We start from the raw sequence: 16,570 nt of genomic DNA, 5'->3' as shown, positions 1-16,570 counted from the left end.
ACTGGTGTTTTTTTTCCTCAGCTGAGATTTTAATCAACTTGAAAATAAAAATACATTTTCAATATCAAAAAATATTACTCCCTCCGTCCCTCTCAATTGTTTACATTGGAGATGACGGGAGCTCGGCACGCATCCAATACTCTCATAAAATATAATTTGATAAATTATTGTGAATTTTTTTCTTCTGAATAAATATTTACTATCTAAACTTTTATACATTTCAAAAAAAAGTTATGAAATTATGTTTTATATCCACCTTAAAATATGTGTCGAGTAATAAAAAAAGTGTAAATAAAATGAAAGAGACCGAGGGAGGATGTTTTAGTATAACTAATAAAATTTTATACCAATCAAATCGCGATGTGAGACTTTTATGACCGAGTATAGTTTAAAAAATTGTCTATAACATATGTACAGGATGCTTTATGGAGTATTTCATGAATTCTGTCAAAAATTTACGCGATTAGAGGAGGGCGGGGTGTCGGCCCCAAATGTCACTATTATCAGCCAAAGTCCTCTATTATCATTTTTCGAAAAAAGGTCGTAACCATCATTTCAAATCTATCGTGTTTAAAAAAACACAACTTGAAGTCGTGTTTTGAACTGAAAACACAATTCAAGTCATGTTTTCCTCAGAAAAATAAAAACACAACTGCAAGTCATGTTTAAAGTGACAGTTAAGATCATTTTTCTAAAAATGACATTGAAGTCCATTTGGCTTAAAATAACGATTTTTAAGACCTTTTCTCGCTACTAAAATGTCCAGCCAACCTGCCCTATATAAGTTCCTTTCCTGCAGCAATTTTTCCATCACATTTCAAAATGATGGATTTTTGCAAAAAGAGTTTCTACACCTTATTTAACACTGCATCCACTGCTTTTACTCTTCCAAAAGAAGACTCTGCTGACAATCACCACCGCAATACTCCACTTCCTGTCACCGACTGTGGTGCTGGACTCAATATCCTCGCAAATTCTACTGCACCTCCAAAATTTGACAATGTCATCGATTCATCCTCGCTGATCAATATTCCGGTAAAAAGTGATCAGACTGAAACGGGACTCAAAGTTCTCAACAGCGGCGACACAGACAAATTGGCTTCGTGTACAGAGAGTCTGGGATTCGAGAGCTGTAACGAGAGGAGCCTAAACAACGTCCTTGAAAGCTCAGAGAAATCCAGAGATGATGGAAAATCAAGAAAATTTAACAAGAAGAACAAGGAACTAAAGAGAAAGTCATTTCCACCGCCATTGTCATCGTTCACTGACAGTGGCAAGCCAACGTTTTTTCTCCGTCCAGTGAGAAAAAACGGACGGTTAAAGCTCAATGAGGTGCAGATTAATAGGCCTGAGTGCCTTCGAGCTTCTAGAGAAAATGGACGGCTGAGATTGCATCTGGTGCAATCAGATCAGAAAAAAGAGGGTGCGATCACTAGTACTGATGCAGCTGGAGAGAAATTAAGTGACGGGAAGGTGCTGAAGGGGTGGAAGTTTTCGACGACTAATGGCGGTGGTGGAGAGGATTGCAGGAGGGTTCACGAGCAGCGTAACATGCATGGATGGGCACAGCAATGTGTCAGCATCAGATGAAGAGGCAGCAGAGTTACCAATGTAATTTATTCCACAGAAAAACAGGGAGAAGATAAGTGAGGGCGAGAGTTATCTCATGTTTTTGCTATATTTAGAATGTTGTGTAGTATGCTGGCGGAACCACCACGTAGCCTGCTAATCAATGTTGATACCTCAGACTCTGGAAATCTCGTAACAGCCCATGTTGATCTAAAATAATCGATCGGTTGAAGTATTGTTGCCAAATATTTCGGTCGATCAGTTGGAATAGTATCGCTAAATATTTCCTTTGTAAATATCTTCAAATCAGCCCTGTGTTTTATTTACGTTTTTTTTGCCCCATTACCTTTGGTGTATTCCTCTGTTTTTGATAGTTTGATTTCCTTAGCTTAGCCTACTTAAAGTTCTGCGAAGTAAATTGATGGGTTATGTCATATGTGTGTATAGTTGCTAAAGGTCAATACATTTCAAAAAAAAAAAACCCAGAGCGTTTGGATTAAGGCTGGGAATGAGAATGAGGATCGGGAATTGGAATGGACGGCAAAGTAACACTACAAGAAAATCCGAGATTACCAACGGAATATTTCGTTGGTAAAAGTGTCATTCTGTTGGCAATCGGACATTGCAACGGAATTACCAACGGAAAAAACTGTTACTAAAAACCTCGTTGGTAAACTTTTCCCAACGGAATATGTATTTCCGATGGTAATATTACAACGGATTACCAACCGACTAAGAGGCTGTTGACTTCAGAAAAATTCAATATGCCAACGGATTTTTCCGTTGTTAACAAATTCAATATGCCAACGGATTTTTCCGTTGTTAACAAATTCAATATGCCAACGGATTTTTCCGTTGTTAACTTGCCAACAGACAGAAAACCGTTGGTATTTTACCAACAGAATGACCTTCTGTTGTAACTTTACCAACAGATTGTCTGTTGTTAAATGGCCAAAAGTGTTGGAATTTTCCCAACAGAATGAAATCCGTTGGTAACTTTACCAATAGAATACATTGAAAAATGAATTTCTGTTGGCAATTTTACAAAATAATACCTGCATTTTTTTTTAAATTTAAATCCATGCATTATACAATTAATAAAATAAACTGCTTAATTAAATAAAGGAACAGTCATAGATTTAGTAGCAAAAGCAACAGCCCAAGTTATAAACAAAAGCAGCATCCAAACTACAATATTTCAGAAGTCATACAAACTTAACATAAATAAAAGTCAGGCCAGGCAGGCAGGCAAACTTAATTCTGATGGTTAAACACCAATGCAAGTTGGTTCTTCATTTCTTCCATCTGCTTTCTCATCTCTTCTAGTTCCTGGTTTCTCATTTCTTGTAACTCCTTCACTTGGTTCTTCATGTCCTGCAACTCCACTTGCATTTGCTTATATTCTTCATGTCTGAAATTGGAGCCCCTATGACGACTACCTCCAGTTTCCGGTCCATATATAACGCTCTGTAATGAACCCATGCCATAAACTCTGCTTTTTTTGTCAAGTCCACCAGCAGCTTTAAGGAACAATTGGTCTTCATCAACAACTTGAGGTTCATCAGAACCTTCAATGGGTGCTGAGAGTTCCTCACGTAGTGTCTCAACCCTTTTCTGTAAAAAAAATAAATAGAATACATCTCACAAAATAAACATTTAACCGAAAAGAATATGACAAAAAATGATATAAAAGCCAACACTACTTCAGAAACTATTTCAGAATACTCACATAAACTTGTTCTGCTTTCTTGGTAACAAAAGTCTTTTTATCATGCTTCACCGTATGTGTAATAAGATAAACATCGGCCGGAGTTGGATCTTTACCTTGAGTCTTCGCCTGAAGTTAAAAGTTTAATTTACGATATTAAAAAACTATAAATACAACAAGTCTGCTAAAAGAAAACAAAGGCAGTGGAAAGATATTACTATAATATATGGTCCCTGGAATCCAGTATATACATGTAAAGATCACTAACTAAATAGAGCCCAGAAGCAGCTATGGACCACCCTCAAATCTGAAAATTGACTACTTTTTTTTCATTCAAATAGTGCAGTCCAGCCCAAGCTTTATAAGCAGCTTATCCTAAATTTCAGTAGCCCAGCCCATAAACTTAATAACATCTAAACTTCTAAATGTAAGACATCAATATCACTAATAAACTTTAAATGTTAAAATCAAAACCTGACTCACCCTGAGTTGAAAACCTAGCTACGCCACTGAGAGTAAACACATATAAAAGGCCTTAATAGTACTCAAGAACCAACATACTCAATGGAGATATTTAAGAAATAATGAATACGAGATGTTTAATTGAAGCTACAAAATGCTGGTAAAAATTACAACAGGCAGGCTGAGATCCTTGCACATAACTGAATAAAAAACCAGCGTAAACATGCTAAAATTGATACATACCAGCACAGCGGCATGGGTTCTTAAAGAGGCTGAACCACCTGTGTGGGTTGGAGGGTATTTGTCAGCTCCACCCTTGCGATTCTTCTTTTGAGTATTTGATTTAACTTGAAAATTCGGGGTTTTCCAAAACTCAACCCAACGCAACCATACATGCATAGCAACTCTACTATCCTGTCCACCTTTTTCCCATCTTGCCCGGGCATCACTGCAAAAGTTTGTATAACGAACACTCGCTTTCTTTGCCCATGCTTTATGTATTATTCTGTCGTCTTGTCTCCAAACACATGTTTTCTGTTTTTTTAAGGATACAATTTATTAATGAAGAAATTACAAGCATTCTTACTTACAAACGATAACTGGCAGTAATTGGTACAAAAAAATATGAGAATTTTACCTTGAACTCGTCGAAATAAAAATCTTTCACCTCCTTGGACACTGCCTTCCAGGAGAATCCATCAGGATCCTGCCTCTCAGATATAGAATCTGTGATAGCTCGCGAGCATCTACCTGAAGGCTCTAACCTGAGAATTGTAATTAAATTATATTAACCACCTCTGAATGTAACACTAGCTGCACCTGTATTGCAATTAGAAGTTAATTTGTAAAAAAAATTATTAGCAACAACAACCTATATATATAGTAAAAGAAGTTATTTTTATCTCGACACCTAGGCTCCTTTAACTCTGTAGAATCAACAACCTATTCTACTATATATATTCTTTAATATTAATATTCCGAACATTCCAAATATATATGCTATATAAAAGCAGTCACCCAGAAGAAGTCAGACACCAGAATACAATTGCATGAATATATTAAAACACTCTCTGTCTATGCTAATTCAATATATCTTTCTTTTAAGCAACTGAGCAAGTATATCATCTGTTAGTTATCATCAAAAATCCAGAATTTCATTTATTCATTAACTTAAACACACCGAGCCAATATAATGTAAGCAAAATTCTATTTATTTCAGAATAACAGAGGATTGTAATTATACTAATATTAATTAAATTCAATAAAATTATGTGCACAACATATTTACAACCACACACCTAGCTCTGGTTCGGGTCAATAACGACTATAATGATTCATTACTTACATAGAGAAAGGTTCGCTTGTCCATGATATCAGTTATGAGTTATGTGTCTAACCAAATTTGCCAAGAAACTTGTACAACTACTTGAAAAATGACGAAGAAAATCGATTGGCTTCAAACCAATCTAACTAAGCCCCTCGACTCGGAGAAGTTTCAGTTTTACTAAGCCCCTGGACTAGTACTTCTGCACACACCACAAGTTTAAAAAACAGAGTACATATAGCATCAACTTCTCCAACTCCAAGAGACACGAATTATTAATTATGTCAGCAACCAATTTCCTTTTGATTGACTACTACTATAAAACAAGCTTTCTGGTACAGGCACAAGCAGATACTTGATGTGTGGATTTTTGTCAAAATATATCAGTATTTTGTACTCTGCAACTGATATGTTCCACACCTCCATTCCAACGCTAGGATAAATAGAATACATTTTAAAAATATAATATTAACTTTATAGTGTATATATCAGTGGATATATAATTTCTAGAGAGAAGATCACGACTAAATTTTATTAAACATGCTAGTATCTAAAGAAAAAATAATCAATAAATAGAGAATACACTTACAATCCACTAATTACTTCGACCCGCATACGCCCGTCATCATGCATGGAGCCAACTTCCCAATATGGATCTTCCGATTCACTGGCATGTTCAGGTTCATTCGCAGATGCTGAAGATAGAACCCTTGACTGTGCAGGTGTGTGTTCCGTCTGTGATCGCTGTGATCGGATTGGAGTGTGTTCTGTAGAGTTCCCAGGATTAGGACTACTGGTTAGTCGAAGTCTTCGTGCACTCATCCAACGATACTGTACAGGACCAGCTATACGTGCCTCATACGGTAAATGCACCAAAAGATGTTCCATTGAGTCAAACAAAGCTGGTGGAAATATGCGTTCCAACTTGCAAAGTATCACTGGAATCTGTTCTTCAAGTCTACACATATCACTAACCTTCAAAGTGGATGAAGCTAGATCCCTGAAAAAAAGGCTCAACTCTGTCACAGCTTCCCAAACATTATTAGGAAGAAATTCTCGAAAAGCAATTGGCAGAAGTCTTTGCATAAACACATGACAGTCATGACTTTTCATTCCAAATAACTTGTATTTTTTCATGTCGATGCAACGTCCCATATTTGAAACATATCCATCCGGAAATTTAAGATCTTGTAACCATTTGCAAACTGCTTCTTTACCCTTTTTATCCAAGCTGTAACATGCTTTTGGATATTTTTGTGTTGACTCATTGATTGCTAACTCAGGCCTTCGACAGATTAGTGCAATATCAGCTCTAGCTTTAGCATTATCTTTGGTTTTACCTTCAATGGCCATTATGGTGTTAAAAAGATTCTCAAACACATTTTTTTCAATGTGCATAACATCAAGATTATGTCTAATTGATAACGTCCTCCAATATGGCAAATCCCAAAAGATGCTTCGCTTTTTCCATCCACAATTATAAGTTTTGATGATTCTTGCATTATGTTCCTCACTTCCCAGTTCAGTGATTTTCATCAAACCAAGTGACTCAATTTCTTGTAAGACATCTTCACCTGTCCGAATAGGTGGAGGAAATTCAGACACAACCTTCCCCTTGGTAAACCAATTTTTATTCTTTCGAAATGGATGATTTCTAGGTAAAAATTTTCGATGATTATCGAACCATGTTGTCTTTCCTCCATGTTTGAGATTATAAGCATCATGATCATGAGCACAATGAGGACAAGCTAAATGACCAGCAGTTTTCCATCCCGATAACATTGAATAAGCAGGAAAGTCACTTATAGTCCACATCAAAGCCGCTCGCATCTGAAAATTTTGTTTCAAAGAAGTATCCCATGTCTCTACACCAACTTCCCATAGCATTTTTAACTCGGAAACCAATGGTTGAAGAAAAACATCTATCTTCTGCTTTGGATTTCTCGGACCAGGTACAAGGATGGATAGAAACATGTACTCTTCTTTTGAACACATCCAGGGGGGTAAGTTATATGGAGTCACTATAATTGGCCAAGAAGAATATTGCTTGCCGGAACTACCAAATGGCTGAAATCCATCAGCAGAAAGTCCAAGTCTCACATTTCTTATCTCTGAGGAAAATAATGGATGCGCTCTATCAAATTGCTTCCACTCCTCTGAATCTGAACAATGACGCATCACACCATCTTCCTTATAGTGATCGGCATGCCATCTCATGTGAGCTGCAGTAGTCGGTGAGGCATATAACCTTTGCAATCTCGGGGCCAGTGGAAAATATATCATCTTTTGAACAGCTACTTTCTTTCTCTCTCTTGTGGATCTGTGAACTCTAATCTTGTATCTCGGCTGAGAACAAAATTTGCATGACTCCATGTCAATGTCTTCGTTCCAATATATCATGCAACCATTAACACAACAGTCGATATGAATGGAAGGTAGACCCAATCCTTCCATATGTTTCTTTGTGCTATAGAAACTATCAAGAAATGTATTGTCTTCAGGCAAGATACCTTTGACAAATTGTGATGTCTGATCATAACATGCCTCCGACCAGTGATGATCAGATTTCAAACTCAACATTTGAGCCATGGCAGCCAACTGTGAAGTTTCACAACCATCATATAACTCTCGTTCTGAAGACTTTAACATGTTGTATATATTTTGTGCTGCTGCATTCGGCATCTCTTCTGAATCATGTGGATCAAAACTTGGACCAGCTGCATTAATCACCATATTGTACATTAGGTTGCTCCCATCCGTGCCCCGTGAAATATTGGAATGATTTGTTGAAGGATGTTCGTCATTTTCATTATAAATGGATGACTCTCCATGTCGACTCCATACATAATAATCTTTCACAAATCCATTCTTCAATAGATGCAGCTTCACCATATCTCCATTCAAAAATTTTCGATTCTTACACTTTGAACAAGGACATTGGATACTTGTCCCACCCATAGACGTTGGCTGAGATATAGCATAATTCATAAAATCCTCCACCCCGGAAATAAATAGAGAATTCAAAAATCCTCTATCATCAATCCTCTCATACATCCAAGATCGATTATTATTCATTTTTCGAGACCACCTACGTAAGAATTCATTAACAACAACAAGATGATTATCGAAATTGATTACTAGTTCAAGTAAATTTAAATAATTCGTCCGAATTAATAACTAATGCATAAATCATAATTATAATTACTATCATTTTGATACATCATGTTTACATTTATGTATTAAATACATGCTTGTTAACAATTATAATTAATTAAATATATGTAATTATAACTACCATTTTCACCACACACACATATATATATCAATTTTGTTAATTAAGACTTATAATGCTATCAACATAGATGAATAATATTCCAACACCTAACTAAAAATTAATTAGCAATACAAATAATTTACATAAAAATTAATATCAAAATAGATATGGAAACAACTAACCTTATTTTACAAGAATGGAGTAAAGCTTCTTAGCAAATGGGAAGGATTAAGGTGAATTTTCAGCTATTTTTGGATGCTATTAGAGAGAAAATAAGGTGTTAGAAGTGTAAAAGCCGAAGGAAGAAATGAGGAATTGTTTGCTGAGCCTTTTAATATGTTTTGAGTACTGACGGATTCCCAACGGATAAATGCTGACCGATCTACTTTACCAACCGATTACCAACGGAAAAGTGCTGACCGATCTACTTTACCAACCGATTACCAACGGAAAAGTGCTGACCGATCTACTTTACCAACAGATTAGCAACGGACAAGTGCTGACCGATCTACTTCACCAACAGATTACCAACGGATAATTACTGACCGATCTACTTTACCAACGGATTACCAACAGGTATAATATGCCATGCGGAACTTATTTTAAATTAATTTTCTTTACATATTACCAACAGAATTACCAACGGAAATAGTGTTTAATTTATCACCAATTTACCAACGGACATTCCGTCGCTAATTGATTGGTTACCAACGGAATTAACAACGGAAATGGTGACTAATTTATTACTAATATACCAACGGACATTCCGTTGCTAAAGTATCGATTACCAACGGAATTACCAACGGAAATAGTGACTCGTTTATTACTAATTTACCAACGGACATTCCGTCGCTAAAGTATTGTTTACCAACGGAATTAACAACGGAGAGAGTGACGAATTTATCACCAAATTACCAACAGAAATACCGTCGCTAATCCGTAACAAGTGTGTTGGCATTTGCATTTTAAATTTTCCGTGGGTAAACCGTTGGTAATTCGCCTTCTTTACCAACAGAATATTCCGTTGGTAAATTTAAGTCGGTAAACCGTTGGTAATCTGTTGTTGAATGTTTGACCTTCTCCTGCACAAAAACTGTTAGTATTCCGTTGGGAAATTGTAACAGAATTGCTTCCGTTGGTAATTTTCGTTGGGAATACCGAGTTTTCTTGTAGTGTAATGGGGTTTAACGGAAATGGAAATGGTATGGAAATGCAGGAGGTAGGAAGTGTATGATTTAACCACCTAAAAGGATTCAGGTTCCCATTTCTATACAACCAAATAACTAATCCAAACAATTATGCATGCGATTGAGGTTCCGATCCCGTTAACTGCGCTCATTCATCATCAACCAAATGTCCTAAAAAAATTACATGTCATCAGTCATCACCATCATGACCTTCAAACTTAATTTTGAAAATAAATCTAAACTTTGGTGAACCTAGCAATCTGCAGACTGCAGTGCTGCAAACACATATCATCTGATTTCACGGTTTCAGAAATGGAATCTCGACCAACTTTCTGACTTGCAGTATATGTATGATTCTACTGCTCCCCGGTTTAAAGTTATTTGTGCAGTTTTGACTTTTTTCTGATTAAATTTGATCCGATTTTTACTGCAAAAAATATAAAATAACTGGATTATATAATGGCAGATTATAAAACCGTAGCCTGCAAAAAATAACTGAAATGGACGGTTGGACCATCCATTAGAAACATGCAGTTGCAGGTAGCAAAACAGAAGAGAGATAAAGGTGAGAAGGGAAGTCTCCAGACGATATCGAAGTTTGTGTATTGATTGTGATTTAAATATGAGCACCTGATGAATATACAAAAAACTCGATCAGAAATTGACGTGTGTACTAAACTACGCAAAGAAATGGATAGAAAATGGTATTTTCAATATATTGTATCGGGGGAGAAGTAGAAATAAGTCTCATCACATCAGTGCTTTACGCATCAGGTTCCGCTAATTTTTTCTTCAATTATCAGGTAGTGATTTCGACCAACGCCTCATCTATCAGCTAAGTTTTTTCTTAAATTATAATGTAGTGATTTCGGCCAATGCCTCATCCGTCAGGAAGAAGCGGAAGAAGGATAAATATTTCGGTGATCAGAATCCGTTGAACAGGGAACTTGAAATTAATAGAGATAAAAGGGAAGTTTTGAAAAAAATAAAATAAGTGAGTGCAAAACTAGTATGATAAGATATGAGAATAAATTAAGGGTAGGAAAGAATGGAGAATTCCATCTCAAATTGAAGATGCGATTTCTAACAGATATGACGTAATGAATGAAATGGAGGATAAAATGAAATTTCTTGACCATGACATTATTGTTCATTTTTCATTCCATTCCTTTCAGAATCATTCACCGTGACCGAACAAAACATTAGTTTTAAACAGACTCTAGTCCACATACTTATCACTTGCTAAGTTGACATTTTGATTCCAGAGAAAGATCGACAACACATATAATACTTCATCTGTGTGCCTTCTGTCACAGACTTTATACCAGTGTCATTACTCTTGCATACATATCTGTGCAGAGACAACGATGCGTTCTGTTACACCAAGATAGAGTAACAGACCGCAATCACACCAAAGTAAGAGGCAGTGGAGCAAAAACCAGGCTGCACTAACAGCCTCTTTCATGGTAAAACAGTTTCAAATGAAATTCAAATATGCACTTGTATCATGCTAGACTGTATGCTAGTAAAGTATTTTTACAATAAAACATATAAATATGTTCTATAATATGATACATATTTACATAGAGATGGACTATTCCCACCGAGCCCTAAACATCTCTTTAAAGGTCGTCGTAGAAACCTTACACAGGCACCACATGACAGTTGATGTCTCTGCATCCATATGCCAAAGCAAACCTAAACAGGAAATAGCTAAAACTTAAATACCTCTCACTATGCTACCTGTTCTTCACACTAGCTACTCGAACTCACAAAAGTTTTGATCTCATCCATCACGGTAAAGTAATTGTCATTGTTGGGCAACAAATAGAACCCAACTGTAGCCATCTCTAAATATATAAGTTTGACATCACAGCCAGCCTTCCCAAGTCCTTCAGCATATGCAACCTGCAAGTCCCGAATAAGGTTCAGACCAGCCACGACGACAAGACTTCGAGGGAAATTTTTTCCCTCTATACTTATACCCTTGGGACCAAATGGATTGCAAGCTGGATGATCACGGTCTTCTTCGGGAAGAAAGGCTCTCCAGTACCAATCACGATCTTGAATAGTCACAAAATATTTTCCGTCTAATTGGATCTCTGATTCACTCCTCTCCTCTGCCCCGAACATGGGATTAAGCATTATATTTCCCCGCACTTCAATTTCTGATCCCATGGCCCTTAAAGCAACATTATGAATGATATTTCCACCAGAGCTATCGCCAGCCAAGTATATATGGACTTTCGAATCCTTCTTACTTCTAAGCCATGTCCTTGAATTAACCCACTCAAGTGCAGTCCATCCATCAATATAGGGACATGGATAGGTGTACTCTGGAGTACGACGATAATCTACTGAAATCAAAATAGCGTCACAAAGGCTAACAAGACGTCGACAAAGAATGTCATAAATGGAACTATTGGCAGAGGAATGTGCAAAGCTTCCGCCATGAAAGAACACAATAACAGGAACAACATCAGCACTCGAGGGTCTGTACAGGTCCGTAAAACCAGGCGAACCCACCTCAGGATCCACTGGTCGATAGACTCGGACTAGGAGGTTGGTTCCACGGTCAATAATGACATCAAACGAGAAAACACCATCAACAGGATTTGTATTCGATGGGACTTTGCGGTCAAGGAACTCAGCCAAGTGACGGTTGAAGGTCCCATCCTTACCGCGAAGAAGATTGTACGCCAGCTTTAAATTGGAAATGAGAACCCATGTATTCAATGGAACCACCATCTATATATACAAAAAAACGTACATGAGCAAACTTCTTGGTCTAGACCTAAAGAATTCTATCCAACTTCCAACTGATCTAAACAAAAATTTTGGAAATGCAATCAACAGTTGTCATTCATAAATATATGAAATTAAACCAAACATCATATCTGGAGCATTATAGCTGGGTCGATACCACTCTGTTCTCAGAAAAGACATATCTGCGTGAGTATTTAAATTTCCGCAAAAGAAGCCTAGAAATATAACCAAGAATTCCCATGTACATAACAACTAGGCGAACTACAGGAACAACACAATTTGTACAAAAACTAGAAAGCTTGCAAGTTATTGCAACAAAACCCCCTACTCAACTACTTTCAAGTTCCAACTTCAATCAACCAATTCCAAAAGTTCAAGATTTCAACAAACTCAATAAGAATATCAAAATTTGCAACAAAATCAAACATATAAAGATATGCATGCACATAAAACTAAAAACCATAGAGAAATAGTACAAACCCTGGATTCACTGGGGGTATCATCGTCTCCATCTCTTCCCGCCATTTCACTTTACTCTTTCCAAGAACAAGAAGAAAAGAAGAAAATACAATCAAAAATTTTAAAAAAACACAGAAAAAGATTAATTGATCTTAACTTTGACTTTTCTCGTATAATTTGTTCAGGTACTTGTACAGGAGCTTCAATTTGTTTTTTTTCACTTGCATAAAATTTGGAAATAAATGTACGTGTATGACAGTCCGGATGTATACAAAAGATGATGAGAAGGTAGTTGCGTCGAAAAAAGAAAGAGAGTGTATGAAGAGGCGGTGCATTAGAAACACGACAAACTCGGCTACCGTGAATTTCGTGATATAGTTAACCACGGGACCCACTTTCTTATGTCCGAAGATGTCGTTTTGAAGACTCTGTCATAAATTTATATTTATCCAAAATAGCGATATCGAGTTCGAGGAGGGTCGAGATAAACTTGAAATGAGCTGATTTAGATTTTTTCTTCTAGGAAGTAAAATTTTGTATAAAAAATTGTAATTCCTAACCAAAAAAAAAACTAAATTAGACAGAGTTTAAAAACATGTCGAAAGATTGATAACCCACAAAATTTATTTTATAAAAATTTACATCACGAATGACTAGTATAATTTTGACAAAAGATCTATGTTGAAATTAAGGGGCTGGTATTGTATCGTGACTTTTAATGACAAATTTTGGGAGGACGACTTTAATGGATTTTATAGACTTTTAATGACTCTCGTTGACTTCTTAAGATTTCAAAAACAATTTATGACTCCCGAGACAATGACATTTAAAAACTTTAACGGACTTTTTTTTTTACAAATTCATAACTTTGAAATACTTTAATAGATTTTTATTAAAATCATAAATAGCCTCTCTGAAACCCTCTAGACATTTTGCTATACCCTCTCGATCTTCTGCTATACCCAAGTTCGGTGTATATACTATAATACTGTTTACTGAATCATATTTATAAACATAATGTTAATTAATTGTGACCTTGTATCAGATTTTCGTATTCACTTTTGATACTATAAATTTACGGATTTTAGAGTTCGAGAATTATATGTTTTTACTCTTCATATTTAATAATGATGTGTTTTGATACCATAAACGGACTGATATAGCTCAAGTACGTAGAGTTGTTGGAAGACTGATCATGTTGCCTTTAATACTGCAACATTTTTGGTCTACTCAAGTAGTGCTTCTCGTCGATACAGAATTCTGCTTCACTTGATTCAGTCACTATATGTGGATTGTTAGGCTTGAAAGTGTACGGATGTTTAATTGGTAGGTATGGCCTTTGCATGGCATATATGCCTGGTAGGCTCTGAATGTAGCTGAATTTTCGTTGTATGCTTATAAGAGCATCTCCAACGGCGTTGGCTATAATCGTTGGCTAAATAGAACCTGTAAGACATTATGTAAAATTTGCTGAACCTGTAAGACATTTTGCTTCAATGGTATTGACTATATTAGTTGGCTATAATTTAAAAATAGTATGTTATTAATATTTTAGATTGTTAAAATAGAATATATCAGTTTAATATGTTAATAAATTATGTGCAATCTTCCTACAGATTTCCTTACAGGCCTGTAGAGGTTCGACAAATTTAGTCATCCATAGGAGGTTGGCTAAATTTATAGACAACAGCTGAGCATGGTTGGAGTTGAGTTTTTCGAGTTGTTGGCTAAATTTTTTTATTTTAAGTATGCCAACTCACCTTTTAGCCAAGGGTTTTCAATAGTTGGAGATGCTCTAACAAGATTGAGATTTTCGACAATCTGTATAAATTAAAAATCATGAGTAGAAGCAAGTAGATCTATATGTATGTAAAAACACAAAATGATAATAGAAAATCATAATAGAGAAAAAAAAGGAACCTTTTTCACAGAGGATGAATTGGAGAGACTTTTTGCAGAGGATGAACCCTAGGTTGGAGCGACCGGTTAATTGAGGGAAAATAAAAGTCATGTCAAATCTTTTCAAAAATGGCCTGACAATTTTTTGAAAAAATATATACAATTTTCCATAGAAAGTCATTAAAAGTCTATCAGTTATATATTTCCACCAAAGTCATTGATATATTGAATAACAACTGACTTTTAATAACTCTTTAAAAGTTGTAATTCAATACCTCAAACTTTGAAAGATTTTTTAGAAATCCTGATACAATAACTCTTTACTTTTATTTAAAAATCTTGATTGAATACACCTAGATTTTAAAAGTCAATAAAAATCATTGAAAATCATGATACAATACCAGCCCCTAATTATTTCAACGAACTTCTGTCATAAACACCCGGTTCCCACTTCCCAGTTCAGCCGGCTAAACCCTAGTCAAACATACGCGACTTATATCAGAGATTCAAGAATCTATAATCAATCATTCGGGTGAACAAACTTTAATATGGAATTTATATGGAACACTCGTGGTCTGTATAGATGTGCAGGAAGTGATTAAGAAACCCATTATGTTCGTCATTTTCATATTTCTGACTAAAAAAATTGGTTTTCGAGAAAAAAGATTATTTCGGTTCGGTTCCAGTTTAACCAATATGCTAATTTAGGTCCGGTTCGGTTATGGAAAAATTACAATTTCAATTTTCGATTTTTTCAATTCGGTCCGATTATATACCGAACCGATTGAATGCTCACACATACTCCGGTGAGAATTTTAATAACCTTTTAAAATCGAGATCATTTTGAGCCGAGTAAAATAATCTCATGTTGACAGTCCTTTAAGATACTTCAACATATGTAAAACAACATCAAAATGAGTATAGCTTGAGAATTGAGAAATTGACTCAATTGTTGGACATAATGTGAAATATCATATCTAAAAAAATCACTAAGACATTATTAAAGCATATCTAATAAAATTGGCTTCGTTGATATTCTAAATTATATAATTTAAAAATCCATCCAACAGTGTTTTAACTATTCTTTAAACATTTAGGATCTACTTTTCTTCTCACAACAACTAGATAATGACTAATTCATTTTTCATTTGATTTTTAAAATTAGATATTCATTTTTCCACCTTTTGCACACTACTTCCCATATTTTTCATATTATCTTTTTGCTAAAAAGTTTTAAATTTAAGGGGTTTTTCAAAAATACCCAAATTGCAGAAAATATGTTCGAAAAAACAGTGCAACTTTATTTGCAATCTCGTTTACGGCGCCGATAACCTGAAAATCAACTGTAACCGTATTTTGGAAAATAAGTTTGAAAACATGGGTATTTTTACATATTTCTCTAAATACTGTTAAAGTTGCCACCTCAGTCGCAACTTTAATCGTATTTTTGAAAATAAATTTGAAAAATGAGTATTTTTACATATTTCTCTAAATTTAATATTATAATAATAACATATACTCCTTCCATCCCTATTTACTTGTCACTTTGACTTTTTGCACGTAACTTAAGGTGATTAAAAAACATAATTCCGCTCATTATTTTTAAAATTTTCTTTTTATGAATAAAAATATAAAGTATAAACTTTAATTCAGAAAAAGAAAATTTTAAAAATAACAAATAGATGTATGCTTTTTAATCACCTTAAATTACGTGCAAAAAGTCAAAGTGACAAGTAAAAAAGGACGGAGGTAGTAACATAAGTAGAGATTATTGTTGTAATTTCATTCAACATAAAATTTTATTTTCTAGAAGTTAAATTATTTATTATATATTTAGAAAACCTCATTATAATATTGTCAGAGATGCTTTTAAACACCCATTTTTGTCAAATATCTCAAATTTTGGATTGATATATCATTTT

General features: G+C 35.1%; 3 protein-coding genes across 3 annotated transcripts; 1 reads left to right on the top strand and 2 right to left on the bottom strand.

Annotated features, from left to right (window-relative positions):
- The first annotated feature begins 825 nt into the window (after nt 1-825).
- Nucleotides 826-1,742, top strand: LOC135150373 (uncharacterized). The gene has a single exon (XM_064086654.1). It carries the CDS (start codon nt 826-828, stop codon nt 1,588-1,590), a length of 765 nt encoding a protein of 254 aa, XP_063942724.1. The 3' UTR covers nt 1,591-1,742.
- Nucleotides 1,743-2,663: 921 nt separating this feature from the next.
- On the bottom strand, nt 2,664-8,659 carry LOC108204550 (uncharacterized). The gene is made up of 6 exons (XM_017374051.2): nt 8,520-8,659; nt 5,653-8,151; nt 4,377-4,503; nt 3,983-4,273; nt 3,299-3,406; nt 2,664-3,183 (listed from the first exon to the last, which is right to left on the bottom strand). The coding sequence occupies exons 2-6, from the start codon at nt 8,136-8,138 to the stop codon at nt 2,824-2,826; spliced, it is 3,372 nt and encodes a 1,123-aa protein (XP_017229540.2). The 5' UTR covers nt 8,139-8,151; nt 8,520-8,659; the 3' UTR covers nt 2,664-2,823.
- Nucleotides 8,660-11,006: 2,347 nt separating this feature from the next.
- On the bottom strand, nt 11,007-12,988 carry LOC108214446 (gibberellin receptor GID1C). The gene is made up of 2 exons (XM_017386445.2): nt 12,771-12,988; nt 11,007-12,272 (listed from the first exon to the last, which is right to left on the bottom strand). Exons 1-2 carry the CDS (start codon nt 12,813-12,815, stop codon nt 11,280-11,282), a joined length of 1,038 nt encoding a protein of 345 aa, XP_017241934.1. The 5' UTR covers nt 12,816-12,988; the 3' UTR covers nt 11,007-11,279.
- Nucleotides 12,989-16,570: the final 3,582 nt, after the last annotated feature.

This window comes from Daucus carota, chromosome 1 (assembly GCF_001625215.2).
Source record: "Daucus carota subsp. sativus chromosome 1, DH1 v3.0, whole genome shotgun sequence".
Classification (NCBI taxonomy): domain Eukaryota; kingdom Viridiplantae; phylum Streptophyta; class Magnoliopsida; order Apiales; family Apiaceae; genus Daucus; species Daucus carota.
Note: the sequence above shows the minus strand (reverse complement) of the source record. Positions and strands in the feature narration are given on the sequence as shown.